Source organism: Pelodiscus sinensis, chromosome 12, assembly GCF_052426305.1.
Source record: "Pelodiscus sinensis isolate ZL-2025 chromosome 12, ASM5242630v1, whole genome shotgun sequence".
In the NCBI taxonomy this organism is placed as follows: Eukaryota; Metazoa; Chordata; order Testudines; family Trionychidae; genus Pelodiscus; species Pelodiscus sinensis.
Window position 1 is genome coordinate 17,489,458 of NC_143063.1, and position 27,439 is coordinate 17,516,896.

The following is a 27,439-nucleotide window of genomic DNA, read 5'->3' on the forward strand; positions in this document are numbered from 1 at the left end:
TGGACCCCTGGATGTTATATGGTGAATGATCAGGATATGCCACATGGGACTACCTCCTGCAAGTAGATTCACAGAGGCAGAACTTTGCCCAAATGCACAGTCCCCTGAAGCTCGGCTTGTCGTCACCCACTCTTATTATACAATTGGATCTATGTGGGTAAACCTCATGCCCACGCAGATCTCCAGTGATTCAAATCTTCTCTCTCACTGGCAAGATGACAGTGAATAGTTCTTTTACAGCTATCATAATGTTGGAATATTTGCAGCTATGGTAAAAATCACATGCGGTGACTGAGGCTGAAAACAATGCTTAAAGTTCGCCACCTAAATACTTATTTTAAAACACAGAAATGTCAATCTGTCCACCAGATTGTAAAAATCAAGCTTAAATTACTTGCCTAGATTACACAAAATCGGCAATGGAACTAGAATGGAACCATTTCCAGGCCTAATCCAACCAGACCACAGTGTCTTATATTGTTATTCACTGTATTATTCTGAACTTACCTGTAAAAAGCAGGCTGTCATTTTCTAGTGAAATGCTAGAAAAATTGTAGTAGATACAAAAAGAGATAGTCACCCAATGATTTTGCTAATAAGAAAGGATTGGTGATCACACAGAATAGGAACAACACAGTTCCTGGAAACAGTGACTGCTAGAAAAGCATCTTCTCTTTTGACCCTACCCACATTTAGAAATTCTAAGTAAACTGCAACTGCATCTGTTTCACTATTCAGAATTTCCACTTGGCCTAGGCAGCTACTACAGGAATGGTAACACCTATTAAAAATAATGATAAAGTCACTAAAAGGAGCTAACAGTAAAAAAGGTATTCGCTGTATTGTGAAAAAATTACAGCAAATTATGACAATTTTATCACAGTTATTTGATTTTTTTCCCTTAGTTTATAACATAATAAAAACTTCTCTGGTTAGAACTTTTTTTAAACTCAAAACAACATATTTTTTACACACACACAACCTAAATAACGAGTACAAACAAAATAGAAGTTTTGTGTTTCTGATCATTACTGTTGCTCTGCAACTCAAAACTAATAGCCATTTACTTGAAGTATATCAGAAAATAAACTGAATAATTGGTCTAATTTATAAAAAAAAGTTTCAACCACACAGCTATTGCTTTTTTCTATAAAAAGCAGAAAGTTATCACAATCTTCTTCAGATTTATTAAATTAATACAATGAAATGGCTATAAAACTTATGATGAGCTTTTGGATCAATAATCCACCTATTAAAAATGACAGTACAATAATACCACAACAGACAAAATATAAATCTTTAATAAATAACCGATCAAAGATAGATCATGCGCTGTGGTGCGTGTTTGTTCATCCAAGAGATTAGCATAACTATAGCATACCCAATATATATAAAACCCGTGCTAGCTTCCTGACTGAAGGCCCAATACTGATTCCAGCTGAAGTCTAGGATATAATTCCTATTGGTTCTGATGGGGCAGTATAAAGCACTGAAGACATACTGTATATCTATCTATAGCTTTGTATAATTTCTTTAGTTAGAAGAATAGCTCAGTTCATAACTACTGCAATACACTAAGGTATGCACACATGCATATGTGGATGTGCACGCATATATTCATGCGCACAACAAATAATGTGCAGGCACATCTGTATGCCTGTATAGAGTGCCAGTCAAGTATACAGGGCTCAATATGGGCACAGAAATTAGATTACATAAATCTTATTGTAGAATTGGGATGTGTGTATTTTAGAGAGAGAGACAGACAGACAGAGGGTTACTTAAATAATATTAAATTTTGTAGCAGAAATCAGCAGAAGTCTAGTAATTTAAAACTGCATGTAACCCTCCCTGTCAACCACACACTTACCTTACACCGTTGCACTAACTCCCTCCCCAACATGTATCTGATGCCCTTTCATTTGGGGAAGCCAGGCCTCAAAATTGAGTTTGCTGGGTTATGCCAATCCTTATGTTTTCAAGAGTTGTTTTTTTAAGTACAATATACCATAAGAGTTACAGGGTATTTCATCTCATCACTCCCAGTTAGTAATAGAAATGTTAGAAGTGCTTCATGCCAACAGAGCTCAGATCTCAGCTAGCTCATGTAAGGGTTAAAAACAGAAAGTGCTATCCACTGGTTTGCTCTGATGTTCCTGTAGATATTGTCACTGGATGTATCCTCAGTAGAATTCTATTCAACACCTCTGTCTTTAAGTACAAAGCTGTAGGCTGTAGCAGCTTTAGGAAACATAAGTATCCTTTTTTCTACTGCACAGTATCTGTGTGTGAAATTCTCTAAAGGGGTTTAAGTATTTACCCTGAACACTATCAGGCAGTTTTAAAAATTTTCCTTATCCTGTTGCAAAAACACTTCAAAGAGAATCATAAACACACTCCTTTGTGCTTTCAGCACACATTTTGTTTTGGAGGCTTAAGTCTGAATTCTCTCAGATTGTAAATATATTTTAGGAAGATGTGATACACAACACTTTTTTAAAATATATTTTGTAAATGATTCTCTAGTAAATTATGCTGAACATGCTCTCTCTTTTCTGAGGACTGGAAATACTGGAGTTTAAGAAATTAGTGAGCTAGAAAAAAGAAAAAAACTGAAAAAAAAACCCAGACGTCAGTATTAGGTTGTTGGTTTTTTTTTTTTTTAATAAGGGTAAATTTGTAGGAACATTTCAATGCTGGTATGCATAAAAATTGACCTAACAAAAATATTTAAAAGGTATGGGAGAAGCAGATATGGAGAGCCCAAGAGTTGTGGGTGAATTTCAGTCCTTACGTAGCCATGTTTTGCAGTTCAGTAGGCAAATATGATCACCTGGTAGTTGGAGGCCTTCCATTATATGACTATGACAACTGCAATATCTAACACAATGGGAAAGTTAGAGGTGGAATTTAAGCCTTAATTCTACTTTTGGCTGTCAATGTCAGATCTTTATACTATCTGATACTTATAAAACCCTTAATATTTCTTCAAGGCTTTGAAAATGTAACTAATTAACCTGCTAATTTCTTAAATCTAAATTTAGTTGTTCAAAATTGCCAAAGTAACAGAAAAGTCAGAGGATTTCTTTTTAAAACACAGATTATTTGCTTTATTGATCATCATGGTTATTTTGGCACTGATTTGCTCTCATGTACATAGACATTAAAACTTGTAAAATGTTGGGGAAAACAAATTATGTTACTATCCTGGGCTGAGATCCTATATCTCAATCTTCAATCTAGACTCAATTTTTATCACCAATGTATAAGATCCCAACAATCATGACTTATAGCAGAAACTCTGAAATATCTCTCAATATAGCAACAGTTGCCAATAATGAAATAGAATTCAAAAAGGAAAGAAAAATAATTTAACAAGTCAATATTTTGGTCCTCCTATTCCAATTTAAGTGTAAAGAACTATTGAAAGGCAATACTGAGCATAATAACAACAGGAAGAGCGTGATTAGCTGTACTATTAGTAAGAATATTATTATTATTATTATTAATAATAATAATAATAATAAAATCCCCCCAAATTGTAAGATGAAACAATTGTGTTTAAAGATACCAGATTGTATGAAATGACACAATTTATTACAATCACATACAATTTATATACTCCTGTATGTACAGAACATTTATAGATTAAAATGAATGGTATGTTGTATTTAATAATTATTAACTGTTTAAGAATGCCAAAACAGTAAAACAAATGGCATGAGATTTCCTGAATTTAAACTACTTTATTGACAATTAATTGCCAAGAGCTCAAGCTTAGCTCCTGTACGTTTCATGCTTCAAGTGAGACCTTTTTACAGGAGGCCAACAGTTGTTATTAAATACAACTCCCAGTCACTTCTACATTTCTGTACATTTTAGTGCCATGATTTTCCTCCTCTTGCCAAATCTCTAAATAAATGGGTGGGATTAAATGGAGCCTAGCCTACCTAACATAATTATATATGTTGTAATTTTATATTGCAATGAAACTGATACATTTTAATAATTGCAGTCTTGGCTCATACCCACTAAAGTCAATAAAGGTTATTAAGGCCAACTGCTATATAAATATGTTGCTCCATTGCTAAATGGACTGTCAAAGTAGGAAATACAATTTATCCTATAAAATGCTACTAGTGTCTTCATTTTTTAAAAAGGAACATTAGATATGTTAACAAAAATCTTAAACATTTGTCATTTATATACAAAATCAAAGTCGATTCACTTTTCAACTCAAACAAACTGTATCCGTGATTTACATTTTACTTTACCAAATTTAATTTAGAGTTAAAAAGACTTAGGTTTCCCCATTTCCTTATTTTTAATTCTTTCTTTTCCCACAGCTTTGGTGCAGTATTAAACATTTTATAGGTAAAATAAATGTCAGTTTGTGAGGTTTGCATGATATCAGATCCTGAGAGACAAATTGTCTCTCCACTGAATCTCAGAACAGCCATAGCAAGACTTCTTCCCATCACATGAGATTTCAGCTTTTCAGACTTCTCTTTACCCAGAAAGCAAAGCTTGTACAGTCCCTTTCAAATGGTAACTCTTTCTTTGAATTCAGTCAGCACTTATCCTGATGTTGCACATGATAATGTGTTAATCTTGGATGACTTCTTTTTAAATACAAAAATTTGAATAGCCTTCATATTTTTAAGGGGGGAGGAAGGAAGGTGAAGACTGGTCAACCTGCTTTGGATTTAATGGCTCAAATTCATGAGGTAATATTATGGGGAAATGTGATGTTTTATCAGAATGTCATTCAAATGAAAGGTTTAACATTTACATCACAAGAGTAAGCCCTGGGTAAAACTATCCTAAGGGAAAGAAATGCCAGGAATAAACATTATGATAAAACAGGGTATAAAAGTATTAAATAGAGCCCTGAGTTTAGGAAACATTGGGTTAAACTTTTTAAATTATTATTCTGTTGTGATGTGGGAGAAAATACAGCTAGCAGAATCAGAAGCAGTTTTTGAAAAGTATAATTTAAAAAAAATAATTTTGAAACAGGAAAACATAAAATAAAAACAAAGAGTCTAAGACCTGCATTCATAACATTCTAGATAAATACATATAAAATGCATAGGAGTTGTACAACTCATATAGAGGTGAAGAAAAAACACAATGCTTTTTAAAAGTATTTCCTGAAATACTTAAATAGTGCTCCCATGCAGACAAAATTAGCAGTAGCACATCACATAAAATTTAGCTTTTTTTCTAAATTATCCACTAAAAGATTTTATAATCATTCATTCAGTTAAAATGATTATAATTTACAGAAATGTATTGACTGTAGACTGGCAGGTACCTCCAAAAATGTTTTGATTTAACTTATTTCAATAGAATCCAAATGTGCACCAAAACACTGCACTTTTTAATGTTAAATTGCTGTTGAATTTGTTAACCCACAATTGATTTCCTGTGTTATGGAATCTTAGAGATTACAGCTAACTTGAAGCAACAGGGATAATTCTTGACAGTTAATGCTACATTTCTATGTATTTTCTCAGTTTTGTTGTTTCATTAAAACTACAGCTCAACAATGCCCCCTACTGTCAGTTTTTAAATGAATGTGGTACATGCTGCAGGTATAAACAGAAAGAACAGAAGAGAAAAAGGCTGCCTCTGGGTCCCACATCCAGTAAGCACCAAATTTACTTAAAGACTCATCAAAACAACAGACATTCTCAATTAAAATTCTCTACTGTCTCCCTCAATAGCTGAAATTAATTGTGATAAATCTGTTAGAAATCATAAAACATTAAAGCAATTTTTAAAATTTAAATTAGAAGCAGCTTCTGTCTTGGCCTAAACCTTCAATTTGCTGATAAATATCATCCTGAGGCCTGTTGAAAGGAGATACACTGACGCCACCATGCTTCTAATTAGAGACACATGGTAATGTCACACCAATTGCAGAAAACCTAGCTCTTGAGAAATCCTGAGTTTGCTGTTTTTCCCTGTTCCCAACACACAATGGTTATAAAATAACAATCAAACAATCTTGTGCCTGCTTCCCCAAATCTTTGTGTTACAAGAAAGTAGACGGTTATTTCAAAGAAAAATAAACTGAAAAGCTCTTTAAAAGAAGATAAAAGTAATGTGAGTTCCAAAAACATCAGCAAAATTGGAGTGCAAGTGGATTTAAACAGAAAAGATAAATGCATTAAAAAATAAAATAGCTACAAATCACTTCCTTTTTTATGGTAAAATCCAGGACACACTGATTTCTTTGTGCAGCTGGAAGAAGAACAAACATCTAAGTCCTGGTTTTCAGCAGTATTTTGAGTATTTGCAATATCAGTTGCTGCAGAAAAAGCTCATATTGTAGAACTTGAGCTCCAGTAGGCAAACACATTTCTCTGTTCATGGTGCATTGAAAACTGTCATCTGCTATTGTTGGTGAAGGAAGAAACTTTGCTCTAATTGAAAGTTACACATGGGGCCTGATCTGTGTACCTATAACTACCACTGATGAGTTGTAACTCTCAGGATTGGACTCAAATTCAATGCCACTAAAACCTAATTACATAAATGAGATATTCAGGTTCATTGATTTCGATGGGCATTTGTTCAAGTTTAGGGCTACAAAGTTATGCCAACATAGCAATGTCAGTCAGATGTGTGATGAAGTGTGATATCTGATCAACATAGCAGTAAAGTGAAAAATTCCTAGAGTAAACAACAAAAACTACATTTTTGCTGGTGTAACTTATTTCATTCAGGGTACTGGAAGAAGCTATACCAGCAAACAGTATAAGTTTGCTGGTATAAGTTTTGTCCATGCTAGTAACTCTTTACTATTATATCTTACTTTCAAATCATTCCATGCAGAGACCTGACCCTAGTTATAGTCATCTACAGCCAGTCACAAGTGCACAAACTTATTGTAGATAGGTAATACTTGACACTATGGTAAACTGTGTTGGTACGGAATTTTCTAAATATTTTGCAGTAAGACATCACAGATTGCAAAGGTGTAGCTACATTAATGGCTGGTCACAAATGGCTGCAACAGGGAGAAATCCCCAGTGTAGACAAAGACAGAGATATATTTTCAAAGGACATGGGGATTTTAGCCACTTAACTAGCATTGCTCAAGACACTGTTTAGCATTCACTAGCATTCTTCTCCATTCTTAGGCCAGCACAAGAACTGGCGAAAGTGCATACAGATGTTATTACCAATAGATCAGTGGTGCTATCTGAAAACTGGGAAACGAGCTGAAAATTTCCAGTGAAGACAAATCATTAAGTTAGTATTAAGTAATAATACAGTACTTTGATATCATACTTTATGGTAGTCAGAAAAACTGTAAGAAGCATCTCCTGTTTTTTTGTTTTTGTTTTGTTCATTTAGTTTTGCTATATTATTCCTTCTCCTGCTCTATGGGAGAATTGGAAGGAAGGACTGGCATTATAAAGAGTATACAAATAATGAAAATTTAAAGCTTGATTCTACAAAGCAGTTTCAATGGACGTTCTTCATGCAATGCAGAAGAATTAAGTTCTTAAGAAGTCTGCAGAATTAGGTTCTAAAATAGTTTAGGCTATTTGCTAATACTTACCATAAACTCCATTTTTTTCCAAAACTCTTCCAATTTAGCCATTGGCTCAGACCACCAACCAGTGCACTTCATATAGCGTTTGCCTTGAAACCAAAACTGCCTAAGCCACTCAAACTCAACCTGAAAAAAGATTAATCATGTGTAAGAAGGCATACATAATCTGTGCTCATTACTTGGAAAAATACATGAATCTATTCACATATCTACTGCTACTTATATGATAGAGGTATGTTTCTCCAGTTTCCAAAGGCAACTTTACACATAGAAATTCAAGCTATTTTTTTATTTTCTTTTTCATGTTAATGTATGATCTGTACCAAAGCCTGCCATAGTCAATGCAAAACTTCCCACTGATGTCAACTGTCTTCAGATTAGCCCCAGAGTGCTTATAAAAGTGCATGATAGCTCTGGAATCCCAAATCCTGTCTTCTTCACCTACAGCACAGGTACTGTTAAGATAGAAATCGTGCAAGTCTCCTCACCACACACAAACATGCCTCAAACCTTGACTTACTAGAACTAGACTATCACTCTGGGAGAGAAAAAAGTTCAGTTCCCATCAAGTTTCCCTCTAATCTGTGCAGCTGCTCAGCTGCCTAATGAGTCCCATGCGGGATCTCAAGGCTGCCATGCAGGGAGCTGCCACAGCTGTGGTCGGGTGAGACCCATGCTGGGGCTGGAGGAGTGTACCTCTCCCCCATCCACAACAGCACCCTGATGGCAAGATGCCTCCTCAATGTTCTCCCCCCCCCCCCCCCCACACACATCATCCTTAGCAGCATCGACCTCCGGTAATTGGGAGAGAGGTGCCCCTTTGTTCAGCCTAACCTAGCATTACTGGACCTGCCACAACTGGCAGAGCGATGCCTCTCAGCTGACTAGGAGCTGCTGCAGTGAGAGAAGAGGGAAAGAGGAGCCTTCTCTCCGAGGGGAGCCTATACCCAAAACTTCTCATCGCTAGCCACAGCTTCATCTCAAAACTCTGCCCCAGCCCTGAGCACCCTCCCAAACTCCAAGCTCCTCATTCCCAGCCTCACCTGAGCCTGTGGCCCCAGCTAGTTCTCTCATCCCCCCACCCAATAACTCAGCCCCACTCCCGCCACACATCATCTATATGCACCAAAATGGAAGTGATGTGTCACACGCCATCTCCATATTGGTACATATAAACTACATGCTTATGTGGCTGCTCTAGAGAGATTCAAAGGCCACCCAGGTGATAAGCAGATTGTCCACATGCAGGTTTTTTCCCCTGCTGGTGGTTACAATTGCACATTCCTTAATGCACATAAAAATTATTCTGCACGTGGATGGAAAAAATCCACACATGGATGAAAAAGATTAGCGTGAACATTTCGAGTGAACTTCTTTAGCACCTGAGGCATAAGGCACATAACACAATAGATAACTTGTGGGGTTGTTTTTAATACCATGCTATCGCATAATTCAGAAGTGTAGTTATAAAATATAAAGACTGTATAATACACTGATTATTGTTCAAGAATAGTTATTCCATTTATCTTAATACCCCCACGGTCTCTGTTTTTCATTTTGTTGTTGTTGAAATTTTTATTAGTGACTTACAGTTCTGGTGTCTTAGAATTTTGTATTTATCTTTGTTATGGTAGTTATGTTTCACACAGAGGCTCAAAGCTGCCTTAATCTTCATCTGTTACCACAAGGAATTCTTTTGTTTACCCCTTCTGAACTCTGATGAGGCAAACAAGGGCAACCTATGATGGTGAAACAATCATGAAAATGGCTTAAAGCCCTCACCTGAAAACACCTTTTAATCAATAGAATAGCTACAAAAGACTGAAAGTTGTTTTAGTTGACACTAACTAAATGCCTGTTTGATATATATAACTGATTTAAATAAAAGCTGTTTAAACATAAAAGCTATATATACACAATATTAAAACAACCCCATTGGTAAAACATATCAACAGGATTAGAAGGCATTAGTAGAGGTAAATCTTAAATGTTTTGAAAGGAAGCTATGAATGTCATTCAGCTTTTTAGTATTCAGGTTTAACAACATATGTCCTTCCTAATAAAGTTCAAGTAAAGTTTATTGCTCTTAAAGCATTATCCAGGTATCAAGTGTCAAGATGCATTTTGTCAGGTTTGCCTGGGACTGATTTTCAGGTATTCTCAGAACTAGCATCTTCCACTGCTTTAACTGGAGTTCTGGGTGCTCAGCACGGCTGAAAATGATGCCCAATGATAATTTTGCTGGCCTCCTGTACTAAAAAGGCAATACCCTATAATGCCTGGCAACCATAATGTTTCAGGAAATAAACCATACTGGGTCATTAATCAATAAAGAACTCTGCTTTAAAAATAAAATAAAAAAATCAATGTGACAATATGACCCATTGTGACAAGAATGTGAATTTAGTCAATGTGACTTTTGACTAATTATATTGATTTGTTCCCTTGATCTATGTAAATTAAATCTAATTTAAATCTTTGGCACACTGGTTACATTTTAAATGCATCTTGAGCTTAACTGACAAGCAGTAATGGAAACTGTGGCAGCACCATTTACTAGCACAGCATGAATGCTGCAACTACAGCCATGCTGCTTAGTGGCTTGTGACCTAGAAGAGCTGTATTATTCTCTAGGTTGTAGAGGTAAAATTTAGTGGTAGGGTAGTTAATTTTGTGCAGGATCAGTTGGTCCCTCTAGAGGGGAGCGTGACAACCATGCCAAATTGTGACATATGTGCTTGTTTAATGATATGGACTACTGTTCACTAGAGATCTCAAACTGAGGTCCAAATTTATTTTACCTAGTGTCTCAACTTAGCTTCTATACAGAGTTAAATAAAGATGAAAGGTCAATCAATGTTTTATCCATTATGTTAGTTGCTAAGCTGCTCTCCACAAACCAGTACAGGGAGGCAGTTATTTGGCACCTAGAGCAAGAACTGAAAGTCAGGAAACTCTTGACTCTGCAAAGGAACCTCTGTATGTCATGATGTCTCCATTTCTTTAGTCATCTGCAGAAGGGGGTTACTGCTAGTTATTTTTGTAACAGGCCTTTTGGGATTCTCAGTAAGATAAATACATTTTTTTAGATTAATGCCTGGTATCTATTTATCTTCTATATCACCTTCTAGACATACCCTGAGATAAGCATGTGCTAAATATTTCCCCAAGGTTCTTAGAAGCTATAATCAGAGTCTCTCCCTTTTCTTTTCTTCATTAAAACAAAGCAATTCTTTAATAACACCTTTTTCAACAAACCACCTACAAGCACTACTTCATCTCACTTCAGAAGAAAAAGGACAATAAACGATCCAATCTGCTACATGCCTCAGGATCTCTCATTCCAGATACTTTCAACTCACCTAGCAACACTGTCAACCTATCCAACCACTCTCTTAGCCCAGCAAAGGAATCTGTCCTATCTCAAAGACTCTTCTTCTGCCCCACTACTCCTACGAATATGATTCAGTTCTGTGGAAATCTGGAATCCTATTTTAGCCGCCTCTGCCTGAAGGAATACTTCCAACACACCGATGTACAACACACCAACCTTGCTGCTTCCCCCCTGCCAATCCCACAAGAGGAAGGCTTCTTTGTGGACCCCCACTAACGGTCATAACAGGAGTCTTGATTTCTACATCAAGTGCTTCCACAAACATGCTTGAGCTAACACTGTCAGCAAACAACAATATATAACCTGAGTCATGCCGAACGCAATACTATATACAGCCTCAAAAACCATCCTAATGTCATAATCAAGCTGACGAAGGAGGCACTGTAGTCATCATGAACAGAACAGATTATGAACAGGAGGCAACCAGACAACTCACCAATACCAGATTCTACAAGCCTCTCTTCTGTGATCCCACTAAAGAATACCAAAAAAACCTGAACCAACTGCTCATGAAGCTCTCTGATGCTACTCAAGACCAAATTTACACTAAACCTCCTCACCCCGTACCCAACCAGGAGTTTTCTGTCTGCTACCCAAGATACACAAACCTGAAAATCTCGGATGACCCCATCATCTCAAGCATTGGCACACAGTAGGATTATCTGGCTATACTGACTCTCTCCTCAGACCCTATGCTACCAGCACTCCTAGCTACTTCCGCAACACCACTGACTTCCTGAGGAAACTTAAAAACATCAGTAATTTATCCCAAAATACCATCTAGTCACTATGGACACAGAAGCCCTTTACACCAACATTCCACATGAAGATGGATTACAGGCCATCAGGAACACCATCCCTGATGATAGCACTGCACACCTGATTACAGAGCTCTATGACTTTGTACTCACCCACAACTACTTCCGATTCAGAGACAATCTGTATATTCAAGTCAGCAGCACAGCCATGAGCACGTGCATGGCACCACAATATGCCAACATCTTTGTGGCTGACCTTGAACGTTTCCTCAGCTCTCGCCCCCTAAAGCCCTTACTTTACTTACACTACAAGAATGACATCTTCATCATATGGACCCATGGAAGAGATTATTGAAGAATTTCACAAGGATTTCAACAACTTCCACCATACCATCAACCTCAGCCTGAATCAGTCCACATGAGAAATCCACTTCCTTGACACCACAATACAATTATATAATGGGAAAATTTCCACCACCTTATATTGGAAACCTACCAACTGCTACACTTACCTTCATGCCTCCAGCTTCCATCCTAGACACATTTCTCAATCTGTTGTATATAGCCAAGCCCTAAGATACAACCAGATTTGCTCTGATCCCACAGACAAAGACAAACACCTACAGGATCTATAAAGAACATTCCTAAAACTGAAATACCCACCTAGAGAAGTGAAAAAACAGATTGATAGAGCCAAAAAAGTACCCAGACATGAATTACTTCAAGACTGACCCAAAAGAGAAAACAACAGAATTCTACTTGTCATTACCTACAGTCCACAACTTAAACCCTTCCAATACATAATCTACAACCTCTCTTGGAAAATGACCCCTCACTCTCAGAGGTCTTGGGGGAAGGCCTATTCTCGCTTACAGACAACCCACCAACTTGAAACATTTTTTTCTGGTAACCATGCAACACAGCTACATCAGAAGCATCTAGGAACCCAGCCCTGCAATCAGCCCCGCTGCCAACTCCGCCCACATATCTATAAAAGCAAATTCATCACTGGACCCAACCACACCAGCCACCAAATCAGAGGCTCATTTATCTGCACATCCAGTAATGTAATCTATGCCATCAAATGCCATCAATGCCCCACTGCAATATATATTGGACAAACTGGACAGTTCCTACGGGAAAGAATTAATGGACACAAATCATATCTGAAAAGGGAACACACAAAAACCTGTTGGAGAACACTTTAATCTCCACCATAGACACTCATTCAGGCCGTGGTCACCAACCGGTCGATCGCGATCGATTAGTCAATTGCGAGGGCTCGACCAGTCGAACGCGAGGCATTCAGGGGCCCCTCATTACCCCCCATCCCCAAGAAGCCCCACTACCTGCCTCCAGTGAAAATGGAGGTAGTGCCACCTTCTTGTGGGGTGGACAGAAGTCCTGCAGCTGCGTGCCACTTCCAGGGGTTCCAGAAGTGCGCTAGCTGCTCCCCTCCCTCAAGTCTGGGGCGTGCTGGAACTTGTGGGCGGTCCCCAGAGGAGGTGTGCGCCAGGGCTTCCCTCCTGAGTGGGAAGGAGCAGCTTGCCCTGGAGGAGGTGTGCGCGGGGGCTTCCCTGCGCCGCGAGAGGGGGAGTTGGCCCTGGAGGAGATGCGCACAGGGGCTTCCCTGCGCCGTGGGAGTTGGCCCCAGAGGAGGCACGCACGGGGGGTTTCCATGCTTTGTAAGGGGGGGGGAAGCCCTGGGAGGAGACTGGTGCAAGAGATTCCCTGCCCCCACTGTCAACCTGTCCCCTGCTGCAGAACCCTATCCCCTCCCCCCAGCACCGTGTCCCCTCTCTCGTGTTCCCCACTGGCACCCTGTCCCCTGCTGCAGAACCCTGTCTCCTCCCCCGCCCCCACGGCACCCTGTCCCCTCTCCCCTGTGCCCTGCTGCAGAACCCTGTCCCCATGCCAGCACTCTGTCCCGTGCCCCAGCACACACTAGCACCCTTCCACAGTACCATGTCCCCTGCTCCCACCAACAGTTGGGGCCACATTAGAGAGGCTTGGGGAGGGGATTGGGAGGAGCTATTTTCCCCCATCTCCTTTGTGTGGCCGCAACTGACTTTTCTGTGGGTCAGTGACCCCCTGACTCAAAACAGGTTCCCTGTCCTTCCCATAAATAAAGACAATGCAGAAACTTTTTGTGTTTGACATAGTGTTTTATTTAAAAATGAAGCCTGGCCAACAAACCCCCAATTGGGGCCCAGTCCCCATCTGGCAGCAACATTATAACACTCCTGCACCCAGGGGCAGATGACCGTCTTGCGGGGCCCAGGCAGCATAATCTTGCGGGGCCCCCCTTTGCCACGGCGCATGCGCGGGGCTTTTTGAAGTGCGGGGCCAGGGGCGGCCGCCCCGCTCGCCCTGCCGTATATCCGCCCCTGCCTGCACCTCCCCCCCAGAACCTAGATCTGAGCCTATCATATACTGGAACCCTCTGCCCTGAGCCCCTCACATACCCCAACCCAAATTCCTGCATCCTTACAGCCACAAGCCTGTGGCTTGCTTAGTACTGCAACCCTCCATCTGACCCCAACGCTTCCCAGCCTGGAACCCCTGCCTGAGCCAGCATCCCCTTCTCCACCTCCTCCTGCATCCAAATTTCCTCCCAGAGCTTGCACCTCTCACCCCTTCCCACACCCAAATCCCTCGTTTCCACCCCAGGGCCCAGACATCCTCTATCAACCCAGTGAGGATACAGCTAGACTGCAGGAGTTTTTCCAGGATTCCAGAGATATCCTGGAAAAACTCTTCCACATCCAGAGATGCATTTGTTCTTCTGCTTTTTTTAGTGGAAGAGCAAACATTCTCTTTCAGTAACCCCTATATTCCTCGTTCCACAAAGAATACGGGGGATTCCAAAAGAAGGGGCTTTTCTAACATTTGGTCCAGTCTAGACAGGCCAAATGTTGGAAAAACCTCGTCCTACATAAGAATTGGGGAAAAAAAAGTGACAGAGTGTATAAGGGCTGGGGATAGCAAGTGATGGAGAGGAGGAGAATAGAAAGGGTGGGGCTTTAAGGAAGGGGTGGGGTCTTCGGGGAAGAATGGGACATTAGATCTTTGCTTGTTCTGAGATTTAAAAAGTAATCTTGGGTGTAAAAAGTTTGGAGACCACTGCATTAAGGGATCTCCAAGTTGCTTTTTTGTTATAGACATATTCCACAAGCAAAATACACAAAGAAGGATTGGGACTCCATTTCATTCACAAGTTAAATTCTCATGCAGATGGTTTAAATCGCGATATTGGATGGCTGGGACATTATCAACCAACCAAACAATGAAGGTGCCAATGGTTCTTGATGTCTGTACAGAATCTCTTGTTAGTACTCTTCCTTTCCAAGTGCAAACTAACAGTTCGGCTCTTTTTACTATCTAGTCTTTAAGGTGCTGTTGTTTTTCAGTTTTTCCTGTTATAGACTGGCTCGGCTTTCCCTTTTAAACTTATCTACCCACTGCCTCTTTCTCTCCCCGCTCCTCCCATATTTTTTTACCTTCTCCCCTCCCCCCTCTTCATCCTTCCCCCATTTATTCTTGGATCTGGACTTCCAACACTCCAGTCATCTGAAGAAGTGAGCTGTGCCCACAAAAGCTCATGATACCATCTACATGTTTTGTTAGTCTTTAAAGTGCTACCAGACTATAAGTTTTTCCTGTTCCAGACAACCTACACTACCCCTCTGAACCTTTTTCTTTGATCAATTAGAGGTTAATGAGGCATTTGCACCTGCCTTCCTACTTCCCCCTCTACAAACAGGAAGATTTGCGGAAGAAAAAAAATCAAATATTGGAAGGTTTTTAACAAGGTAAAGAGAACAAATTCAGTACAGAAACAAAAGGTCTGTTATATAAATAATTAGGTTTAACATGTCAGGACCTAGAATAAAATTAAATAAGACAGAGAGAAAGGCAGCATCTCCAACAGATGGAAGTCAAAGTTAGGGATGTCAACATGTAGATGACTACATGATTAACCAATAAGCCTGGGCTTTCCAGTTAATCATGTTGACTACACTCACGCACTCTTCCCCTGCTGTATCAGAGGCAGCAAGGCAGTGGGGAGTAAGAGCCAGTGCCCTTAAAAGCCAGCTCCCCACAAGCACTGGATCCACATATACCCTGTACTCCTGCACTGCTGCCTCTATCAGTGAGAGCGTTTACACTGCAATGCACCTTTTGTCAGGCAAAACACCCAGTTTTGCAACAAAAAACTTCCTGTCCTGTGAGAAATTTTTGTCTTTTACCCTCCCTTTATTGTTGACAAAGAGCCAGTGTGAATCTGATGTTGGTTTTGTCAAGAGAAGTGGCTTCCGCCAGTATCCCACAATGTAGGGCTGAAGAATGAAACTGCCCTTTTAATGAATTATATCTACCAACATGATATTATGCAAAGCCCTTATGAATTGCGGCTCAATTTTTATGAATGGGATTTGAATTAATGTGTTAGTAACCTGTTAAGAATTGCTTTTTGAGGAATCTGTTGTTGTAACTTTTTTTATATTGTCACTGAACCACATTTTAAACTGTTAATAAATTATAACTAAAGTGACTCCATATAGTAACTGAAACCCCATTTCAAATTTTGCCCTATCTTAACTCTGTTTAAAACGAGATGTGTGTCTATGTAATCTCATTTAAAAGTGTGAATGTGTGTGTGGGGGTGCAAAGTGATCTGTCCCTGAAGCCACCCTGTCTGGGTGACCAGCCTACCAGCACTACCTTGATGGCCAAAGAACAATACAGACAAGTCCTGCAAAAGAACCCAACCAAGAAAGAGAGACAAAAGCCCCATCAAGAAAAGACCACCAATGTCCCATTTGCTGTTAACTGATGACTCATTGTCATACAGTGCCCTGGGGCAGCAGTACAGGACAAGATCTGTGGACTAAAACATATAAAAAGAAGGGTACAAAACTATAGGATTGGGTCTTTCGGCTCTACAATCATCCTCCAGGAGCATCAGTGTGCACTGGCATGATCCAGCTCCCTCCTCATGTCTAGACCACGTGACCTGCGTGAGCAACCAAAGCTGGTAATTATATCCCATCTGTAGAACTGTGTGTAAGAGTGTGTGTATGTATGGTGGATAAATTTAGTAGCTAGGGACAGTAAATCAATTCTGCTTTCACAATAAAATAAGATTCTGCTACTTCTATTTCTAGAAGTGTAACAATGCTTGCCCAGTTGGCTGTGCTCAGTATTTTGTGATCTCTGCTACCTTGCTGGCATGCACCCTTCCCCTTTCAAAGCTCTGGGAAGTATCTGACATCTGAGAGTACGTCTACACAGCAACACTATTTCAAAATAACTAGTGCTATTCTGAAATAACTTAGTCCGCCTTAACACAGAAGACAGTTATTTCAAAATAGTGTTAAGCTGGAGGACTTCTTATTCCGACAAATCATTGGAATGTTCCTGTTCTGTCCTGTCAGGAACACAGTGGCTGGCAGACTGCTGTTATAGGCGGAGGGCTGGAGAGACTGCTGTGCTGCTTTGACATTCCTCAGCATGAAGAGCTCACAGAATTATGAGGGAATCCCAAGAAGAGCAGGGATCAGCTCTGCCTTCCCACAACACTGCACTGTGGAATGCTTACCCACATTACTTTGCTCTATCTTGACAGGAGAGCTAGCAATCTGGCCATGAAATGTCAACAATGGGAGGCAGAAAAACTGGTTTCTCTGGTTTTCACTTTTGGTGACTTTTTCATGTTGACAGCATTTTAATCGCCAAACCTTCCCAGTGCAGCATAGAGCCAAACAGCCAATCTAGATATGTGCCTCTCTCTATATACACACACATCTAAAATGTAGCTGACATCAGTGAATAGTCCTATACCACATTTGAGTATCAGCTTAACAGCTGTGCCTCATCTTTGGCCACTCTTTCTCTGATACAGTTTTATGTTGGAAACTTCCTTCTACTAAAACTAAATTGAGTTCAAGTGTAGATGCAGGCTTGGTAAGAATGGTAATAAACCTACATATAAGGACAATTAAAAATAAAATAAAACCCTCCACTTTTGGCCTGATTTTGATCTCTCTCTCTTTTTACTTCTGATTTGCACCAGTGTAACTGAAACTGGAATCAGGCTTGTTACATCTAACATCAACCAATGATTAAAGGCTGATTTTTTATTGAGCAGTAAAAGGCCAACAGCATCATTTGACATTTTGTGAGCCTGTGCTCCTCAGTCAATTATTTAAAGGTATTGGTTATTAAATGCCACCTACATAGGTGATCTATATTTCTTCTCTTTTATACCAGCCAGCCACCAACTGTGCTGTCATTTCATGCTGATGTGGTAAAACACCCAATAACCTTACTTTTGCTGTGTATATCACCACTCTTCCAAGCAGAAAACAAAGAATTTAACAGCACAAACCTCTTTCAGATTTAGCTGGACTAGATTGTTCTACATCATTCCATATTCAGGAGTATACTCAATCTACTTTTGCCATAAGGAAGTATTAGTTATATGCAAGAAAGTGACTGTTGCCAGTCTAGAAGTACAGCAAATCAGCAGAAATGGGTGGGAGAGGGGGGAAAGAGAAGCAGAAGGGTCATGTATTTCCATGAAACATCATGTGCAGGAAGGGGCAAAGCAGCCAGCCATGCTGCCCAGCTGCTGCACTCTCCTAGGCAGCCTCCAGCTCAGGCGGGCTGGAACATTTTTCTAATGAGGGCACTGAGAAACACTGAATCAAACTGTAAACCCTGTATATAATGGAAATCACTTCAAGCCACAGGATGCTGCAGCCATGAAGTCTGGTCTTTTTCAGGCTTTTACCCTGTCTTATACAGGATTTCACAGAGAAGGGGAATCCTGACCCAAAAGGAAGTTGCAAGGGGGTCACAAAGTTATTTTAGGGGGAAAATGTCATGGTATTGTTATCCTTACTTCTGAGCTGCTGCATTCAGAGCTAGGCAGCTGCATTCAAAGGTAGGCTTTTGGTTGGGCACCCAGTTCTGTGGTAGGAGCAAAGAAATAAGGGTGGCAATACCATACCATTCCATCTTTACTTCTGTTCAAGCTGGTGGCAGCTCTATCTTCAGAGCTGGGCTCCCACCCAATAGCTGCCACACTCTAGATGCTCAACTGTGAAGTCAGCAGTGCCATTATCAGCACTGCAGAAGTAATGGTAGCAGTATTGCAATCTTCACTACAATAATGTTGCAACTCCATCACAGCTCCTTTTTGTGTCCGGATCCCTAAAATTACAACACCAAGAAAATTCAGATTTAAATAGCTGACATCAGGGCATTTATGATTTTTAAAATCCTATGGCCAAGAAATTGACCAAAATGGACTGTAAACCTCATGCATGTTCATGTTTTCCTCGTGTATTTTGCTTTAGCCAGCACTATAAGTCTCTCAATTAATTTTATGTGAAGAAGAAAATTTCAGGGGAGATGATGTAGCCAAATCCTAACACCAGTGAAGCCAATGGCAGATCTGGCATATTCTTTGCTAGAATCAGGATTTGGCCCCTTTTGTGGAAATTATTGTGTGCTTTTTCTATAAATAATATACAGATTTTGAACCTACTTGTTGTATTAAACCATGAAACTACAGAACTTTATAATAGAACTTGTATTAAAATGGCATGTGGCTTTTTCCCCAAAAAGAATGAAAGACCTGTATTAACCTCACAGACATTTATGGTTCCAGTTAATAGTGATACACAGCAAAGAAACTTATATCCACCACAGTGTAAACCACAGAAAACTTGCCTACTTGTGTGGGCAATATCTGACATAGTACTTTGACATATGGAATTAATCCCTCAAATGAAAAGGTGACCCTGAAAAAAAGTCAAAAGGGAGTGGATGAGTGATTTTCTTTTCATATGGAATATAGATCCAATGTCTATTCAGTCAGCGTGTACAATATATATTGCCTAACCAGTGATTTTTCAGATAGTATATCCCATATGAATACTTGTCTGGAGCCTTTTCACTAAATCATGACCAATGAGAGTGGCAGGGGAACATGGAGCCATGTGTTCCCTCCGGGAGCAGGGCATCAGCTAACCCCCATCCTCCTCCCTGACACCATCCTCTCGTCCCACCCTCACCTTGCAATAGTACCACCAACACTCTCCTACACCCTCCCTCCTTCCCAGACCCTGCACCCCCACCCCAATAACAGTTTAAATACAGTGAATTAAGGATTTATTTTATGACATATTATATACATTCAGTAGTCTATAATGGTTTGTACATACAAAATCTTTAGTAATGCACTTTGTTTACCTTTCATTATAATGAATATCCACAGTCTGGAAAATTCCATAATTCAGAATACCTTGTTTCCCAAGACTGCCAGATTAAAGGGATTCAAATCTATTATTTGAAGTATTGCAAGTTTCAGGCTGATTTAAATACACTGACAGACATTTCAACCAAAATCAAGGAAGTCAATCTTTCTCCACCTTACTATCCTCAGCTGTACCAAGATTAAAACACAGTGTAGCCAAGAACCTTTTCCTCAATGTTTTATGAAGTTGTAAAAGTTTGTTTTGTTTTTGGGTAAATATATCTTATGAAATAGAAAATATTTAGAGCTCTGACGTACTGGTTAAACTTATACAAGCAAAAATCCAAAATAACTCTTTTGGAATATAAAAATATCATAGACTCATAGAACACTAGAACTGGAAGGGACCTCGAGAGGTCATTGAATCCAGCAGTCCCCTTCCCTCATGGCAGGACCCAGTACTATTTAGACTATCACGAACTGATGTCCATGGAACCTGCTCTTAAATCTCTCCAGAGATGGAGATTCCACAACCTCCCTAGACAAATTATTCCAGTGTTTAACCACCCTAACAGTTAGGAAGTTTTCCCAAATGTCCAACCTAAACCTCCCCTTACTACAGTTTAAGCCCATTGCTTCTTCTCCTGTCCTCAGAGGCCAAGGAGACCAATTTGTCTCCCTTCTCCTTGTGACACTCTTTTAGATACGTTAAAACTGCTATCATGTCCCCTCTCAGTCTTCTCCTTTCCAAACTAAAGAAGCCCAAATCTTCCAGTCTTCCTTCATAGGTCATGTTCTCTAGACCTTTAATTATTCTTGTTGCTCTTCTCTGGAACTTCTCTAATTTCTCCACATCTTTCTTGAAATGTGATGCCCAGAACTGGACACAATACTCCAACTGAGGCCTACTCAGTACAGAGTAGAGCTAAAGAATGACTTCTCGTGTCTTGCTCACAATACTCGGGTTAATGCATCCCAGAATCATGTTTGCTTTTTTTTCCCCAACAGCACCACACTACTGGCTCATATTTAGCTTGTGGTCCACTGTAGGGGGGGAGGTGGACGGGTGGAGTGCCAGTGTAGCTTAACTCGCACGCATCCGGTTTTTATATATTTTTTTTAAAAAAAGGGAGAGGGAGACTCTGTATGTATAAACACAAGGAGAAAAGAGAAAAGGTGAGAGCGAGATCAGTCCCTAGCGCAGAGATGGACGCAGGTAAGCTGCTGGAGTGGCTTGCTGACAGCCAGCGCCAACAGCAGCAACAGCAAACTCAGCTCCTCCAGCAAATGGCAGAGCAACAAAAAGAGCAACAGAGGCTGGTGAGGGACTTAATGGAGCAACAGCAGAGTCAGATGGATAGGTGGGTGACGCAGGGGGCAGTGGTTTCAGGGGGCCCTACGGGCGTGGTTGGGGAAAACGTAGGCGTGGGACCTGTCTTGGCCCTGCCCCTGAGACTGGTGAAAATGACTGCGAGTGATGACCCGGAAGCCTTCCTCGTGACTTTCGAGAGGGTGGCCATGGCAGCCAGGTGGCCCGAGGAGAACTGGGCGACCTTGTTAGCCCCCTACCTTACGGGTGCCGCGCAAGGGGCCTACCGCGGCCTGTCTGCGCGGGATGCGCTATATTATCATAAGGTAAAAGAAGCCATTTTAGATCAGGCAGGGATTATCCCAGAGACCCATCGGCAGAGGTTTAGGGCGGAGAAGTATCGGCCAGGGGAAAGACCCAGGGCGGTGGTGCAAAGACTTAAAGACGCGGCGGTATGGTGGCTGGAGCCAGAGCGAAAGACTGGGGGAGGGCACACCCTGACCCGAAGAGAGGCAGACGGCCGTGCTACAATGAAGAGGAGCCTGCACGGGAAGCCCAGGCCGGGGACGTGACGAGTGTCAGAGTCGGACGGGAGATTCCGGAGGCCGACTCCGATTTCGTAAGGGAGCAGAGGGAGGATGAATCCTTGAAGCACGCCTGGGAACAAGCGGGAACCAAAGAGGACCCCGACGGACAGGGGGAGCAAGGGCCTCGGTTTGAGGTAAGGGGCGAGCGCTTGTACCAGGTAGTCTCCCCTCCGGGGCAAAAAGAAGGGGTGCAGCAGCTCCTGGTTCCTGCCCGAAGGCGATGGCTGGTGCTGGAGGCGGCCCACACCAATCCCTGGGCAGGACACTTGGGGACTGAAAAGACTCTGCAGCGTATACTGCAGATATTTTATTGGCCAGGGATCCATAAAGAGGTTAAAGACTTTTGCAGCTCCTGCCCGGAGTGTCAGCGGGTGGCGGGGAAGAACGTGGCCTGTGCTCTGCTCGTACCCTTACCAGTGGTGGACGTACCCTTTAGAAGGGTCGCACTGGATCTGGTGGGGCCCCTGGAACGGTCACGGCGGGGCAACTGCCATATCTTAGTGCTGATAGACTATGCCACCCGCTACCCAGAGGCGGTTCCGCTTCGCAACACCAAGGCCCCGACCTTGGCGGGGAACTGGTCAAGGTGTTCGCCAGGGTAGGCTTACCCCAAGAGATACTGACAGACCAGGGGGCGAACCTGACAGGGCGGGTCATGGCGGAGCTCTGTTGAAAATGAAACAGCTCCGTACCTCCGTATACCACCCTCAGACGGATGGGTTGGTAGAGCTTTTTAACAGGACACTTAAGACCATGCTTAGAAAGTTCGTAGAGTTAGACCCCCGGGACTGGGACCAGGTCCTCCCGGCCCTCCTGTTTGCAGTACGGGAAATACCCCAAGCCTCTACCAGGTTCTCCCCATTTGAGCTGCTCTACGGGAGACAGCCCCGGGGGATCTTAGACCTAATCAAGGAGGAGTGGGAAGAACAGCCCACGAGGGTACGAGGGACAGTGCCGTATATTATGGAGCTGCGCGAAAGAATGAAGGTGGTGGGCGAACTGGCTCAGGAGAACCTCCGCAAGGCCCAGGCAAGGCAGGCGCACTATTACAACCAAGGGGCACGGGCGCGGACCTTTGCTCCGGGGGACCGAGTCCTACTGCTGCTGCCGTCGGCCGAGTCAAAACTGCTGGCAAAGTGGCAAGGCCCCTATGAAGTAGTGCGACAATTGGGCCCAGCTGACTACGAGATCAAACTCCCGGACCGGCGGAAAGGAACACAGATCTACCACATGAACTTGTTAAAAGGATGGAGGGAACAAGAAGGCCTCATGGTCAGCCTACAAAGGTCCGAGCCAGAGTTGGGACCCTGGGGCGGCAACATCGAAAACGCCGGGAAGGAGGCGACGCTGGGAACGGAGCTGACGGCAGCCCAAAGGGATGAAATGAGGAACCTGCTGCAAGAGTTCGTGGGGGTGTTGTCAGCCCAGCCAGGTAGGACGACGGCGGGGTATCACCATATCCAGACTCCACCCGGCCAGAAGGTATGAGAACCCCTCCGTCCTTTACCCCGAAAGATGTGGGGACCGGTTCAAGAGGAGGTAAACACGATGCTGAGGATGGGGGTCATAAAGGAGTCCAAAAGCGGCTGGCGGAGCCCCATAGTGCTCGTCCCCAAGCGGGACGGGACCTTACGGTTCTGCATTGATTTCAGAAAGGTTAACGCCATTTCCCGTATGGACGCCTATCCGATGCCCCGGGTAGAAGAATTGCTGGAGAGGCTGAGGCAGGCGCAGTTCCTGTCAACATTGGACCTGACGAAGGGGTATTGGCAGATCCCACTTACACCAGCGTCGCAGGCGAAAACTGCCTTTGCCACCCCGTCCGGGCTATATCACTTCCTCACGATGCCCTTCGGTTTGAACGGGGCGGCGGCCACCTTCCAGAGGGTAATGGACAGGGTTCTGAGAGACCACCAGGCATACGCCACCGCCTACATTGACGATATTATCATATACAGTGCATCCTCGGAGGACCATCTAGCACACGTCCGGAATATTCTTCAGGCACTAGAGGAAGCCCGGTTAATGGCCAACCCTAGTAAGTGTGCGTTTGGCCAGTCAGAAGTGATGTACCTGGGGTATGTGGTAGGAAGGGGGTGCCTGAAGCCCCAGGTAACCAAGGTGGAGGCGGTGCAAAAGTTCCAGGCTCCGTCGACGAAAAAGCAGGTGAGGCGGTTTCTGGGCCTGGCCGGGTACTACCGTCGGTTTATACCGCAGTTTGCCACGGTGGTGGGCCGGACTTAACGAGGAAGGGCTGCCCGGAAAGGGTGTAGTGGACACCACGATGCGAAGAGGCCTTTCAGCAGCTAAAGCGGAGACTTACTACGGCACCGGTGTTGGCACAACCAGACTTCACTAAGCCCTTTATTGTACAGACGGATGCGTCAGACACCGGGATCGGGGCAATATTAGCCCAAGAGCAGGGAGGGAGCGATAGGCCCATCTTATACCTGAGCCGCAAACTAGTCCCAAGAGAGCGGCGCTACTCCATGATAGAGAAGGAAGCCTTGGCCATTAGATGGGCGGTAGAATCGTTGAGATACTACCTACTAGGAAACCCATTCAGGCTATTGACAGACCACGCACCACTAACATGGAGCACAATATGAAGGAGGCTAATCCTCGTATAATGAGGTGGTATTTGTTTTTACAGCAGTACTCGTTTAAAATAGAACACCGGGCAGGACGAGAACATACAAACGTGGGCTTTTTATCAAGGGCGGCCGGGAGGGAGGAGACAAGGGAGGAAGCGAAAGAGACCCCGGGGGAGGGGTGTGATGGGGGGACTCACCCCCGCACTAGCGGACGCGGGATCCGCAGCCCCGCGCCCTGTGTGGAGGGTCAGCTGGCGCCGGGAGGCCGACGCCGCACGGCAGAGCAGCCAGCAGGGTCAGGGGAAGCCGGCGGGGCTGGCGCGCATGCGCCCGGCAGTCAGGAGGTTAGCGGGCGGGTTTTAGGACCCAGAAAGCCGGTGGCGGCCCCGGAAAGGGCGGGGGCTGGAGGAACGCCGAGCGGGGAATTTAAAAGGGGGGAGAAAGAGACCGGGGGGGAGGCGAGCGGAGAGCAGGGGAGATTCTGCTCTCAGCCTGCTCCGCAGGACAGACCGCAACACCAGCTGGGGACACAGCCAGGAGAGTTCGTGGAAGGAAGGCGACCGACGCGGGGGGCCGAGGCGGCACAGAGAGAGCCAACGGGAAGCCCTGCGGTGGTGGCATCGCCGGACCAGCCAGCGATCCGGAGCAGCAGCGCTGTGGACGGGGCGCAAAAGGAAGCCTCCGGTGGGATTGGTGAGGACGCGGGGAAAGGACTGTTGGGAGTGGACCGTGGGAATGGCGCATTAGAAGCCGGGGGCAGGGAAGCGTCGGGGTAGTGGCCCTCGAACTGGAGGGGACCCCAAGGCCCCTAGCAGGCCACCCAGTTACACTCCCTTATCCACAAGACTTGTTATCCTATCAAAGAATGCTATCATATTGGTTTGACATGATTTGTTCTTTACAAATCCAGGCTGGCTGTTACCTATCATTTTATTATCTTCTAGGTGTTTGTAGATGAATTCCTTAATTATTTGCTCCATTACCTCCTGACACAGAATATAACTGTCCTGAAAAGCACCACTGAAATCAGTGACAAAATTGGTAAAAAATGTAGTGCTACAGTGTACTAACTACTCAGTGTTTAATATACTGAATTACTAATTACTCAGTGCAGCTAGAGATACTGCTATCAGGAGAACAAAAAACAAATCAAATCTGTTGTTTTTAAATACCCTACAAAGTGTTGTTGACTCAACCTTTAGGGAGACATCACAAAGAGAATGTAAGCATGTTTACCAAACCTTCTGCAAGATATTAATGACTGTGTCATATGGCAGCTCTTTCCTTTAACTCTGAGAATCAGTAGAACAACACTCCTCAGGATACAACATAATTCTGTATATCAGATAAAGTTACAAATTTCTCAAATCTTTCTACACACTGCCCTCTAACCTGACAGCCTCCTTGATCTATTTAATGTGTGTTCTTGCTAAAGACCATTTCTGATCTGAAAATGGGTGCATTCAGTGGGATTCCTTGAGGGCATATTGGTTAACCAGCATGATCCTCAGTACAGGATGAGGGCCATGATCTTATTTTCAGGAACCTGATTTCTACAGTATTTTCCTAAGTACCGACATTAAAGCAGACTCTGCGTTGTCACACATCTGCATTGAAAATGATTGGCACGATTTTAGCTTTAGAGAAACAACTCAAGATGTTTGTAAGGGATTTGTTGTTCCTTTCCTTCGATTTTTCTACCCGCTTACTTTTTCCCGGAGTAGAAAAGCAAGGCAGAAATTCATCAAATCTGTCTTCATCTAACCAATATTCTTGCTAAAGCTGCTCCTTCAGTTAGAAAAGTGGAGTCCTCCTGCTTGTGACTTTGTATTAATCCCAACCAACACATCCAAGTGCAAGAGTCAAAGCCACCCAAATTTGAGATACCTACACAGAGTGAGGTCTTGTGAGCTGTGGAACATCCTAAAGTGCCATTTACTGCTGCACCGCAAAGAATCAAGCCTAATGTAATGTGAAAATATTCCCCTCACCTCGTTATGGATTCCTTCCACTTCCTTTACAACTTGGACTTCCAGTGATTTCAAAGATAAAGCTGCTGAATCAGAATCAGCCTGTAAATTCTGAAGTGCAACCTCACACTGTCCAAAAATATATTCCAGTGTTCCTGTTGAGCACTGTATGAACACAATAAAAATCAATCATTTTCACCGATTCTTTGGAAGTAATACTGTTTACAGCAAACAGAAAATAAAATTCAGTGCCAGCTACTCAAATAATCAAAAAGTTGCAAAATGAGAGAAAAGGGATTGTGTTTCTGTGATTTGATATTAATATGTTTTAAAGTAAAATAATAAATCTTCTAACATGTAATATATGCCAGTTTGTCTGCACTGCTTTTTAAATTTGTATTGATACAAAAAAGTATATATTTCAAAAACTAAATTATTTAAAATACAATAGATTATTTTTAAAACAACAGATGGGAGGGGTACCCTGAAACTCTGTGAAACACATTTGAAATCTTAGAGATACAAAAGTAATGATGAAAATTCTAATTTCTTCCTTTTTTGGCTTGTTGTCCTCATTGTTTGGACAAAATGGTAAGACAAAACTAAAATGTGATTAGTTACTTTTGAGGAATTATTTAGAGTAATCTATGATACTTTTTTTATAACCTTCTTTTTTCCTTTTGGTTGCTATATAGAGAAAAATAACTATGAAAATAAGCAAAAAAAATCATACTAGGAGGTACAATACTTCCATTTTCTTTATCATTAATAAAATTATGATCAATAGTTAAGAGTATCTAAAGAAGAAACAAATCCAATAAAAATCACATATCAGCATTCTTGGAAGCACTGGTCTGAATCCTCGGGTGTGCCAGAGCAGTGTTCGGACCATCTAAGAGAGAGATGCAAGACCTTTGTGCACTTTTCTGCGTCTCCCTGCATTTCTAGAGGAACCAGGGAAATGGAGCCTCATCGCTGTTCCACATTGCCC

General features: G+C 42.4%; 1 protein-coding gene across 12 annotated transcripts in view; it reads right to left on the reverse strand.

Annotated features, from left to right (window-relative positions):
* The window catches only part of FTO (FTO alpha-ketoglutarate dependent dioxygenase), a 391,784-nt gene that overhangs the window by 236,919 nt on the left and 127,426 nt on the right, over positions 1–27,439 (reverse strand). For 9 of the 12 annotated variants that reach the window (XM_075940288.2, XM_075940291.2, XM_075940285.2 and 6 more), the window contains 2 exons: positions 26,470–26,613; positions 7,577–7,696 (listed from right to left, as the gene is read on the reverse strand). In XM_075940288.2, the coding sequence (XP_075796403.2) occupies positions 7,577–7,696; positions 26,470–26,613 (264 nt within the window). The remainder of the gene's footprint in view (positions 1–7,576; positions 7,697–26,469; positions 26,614–27,439) is intronic. The other 3 variants (XM_075940298.2, XM_075940290.2, XM_075940300.2) reach the window with 1 other exon arrangement.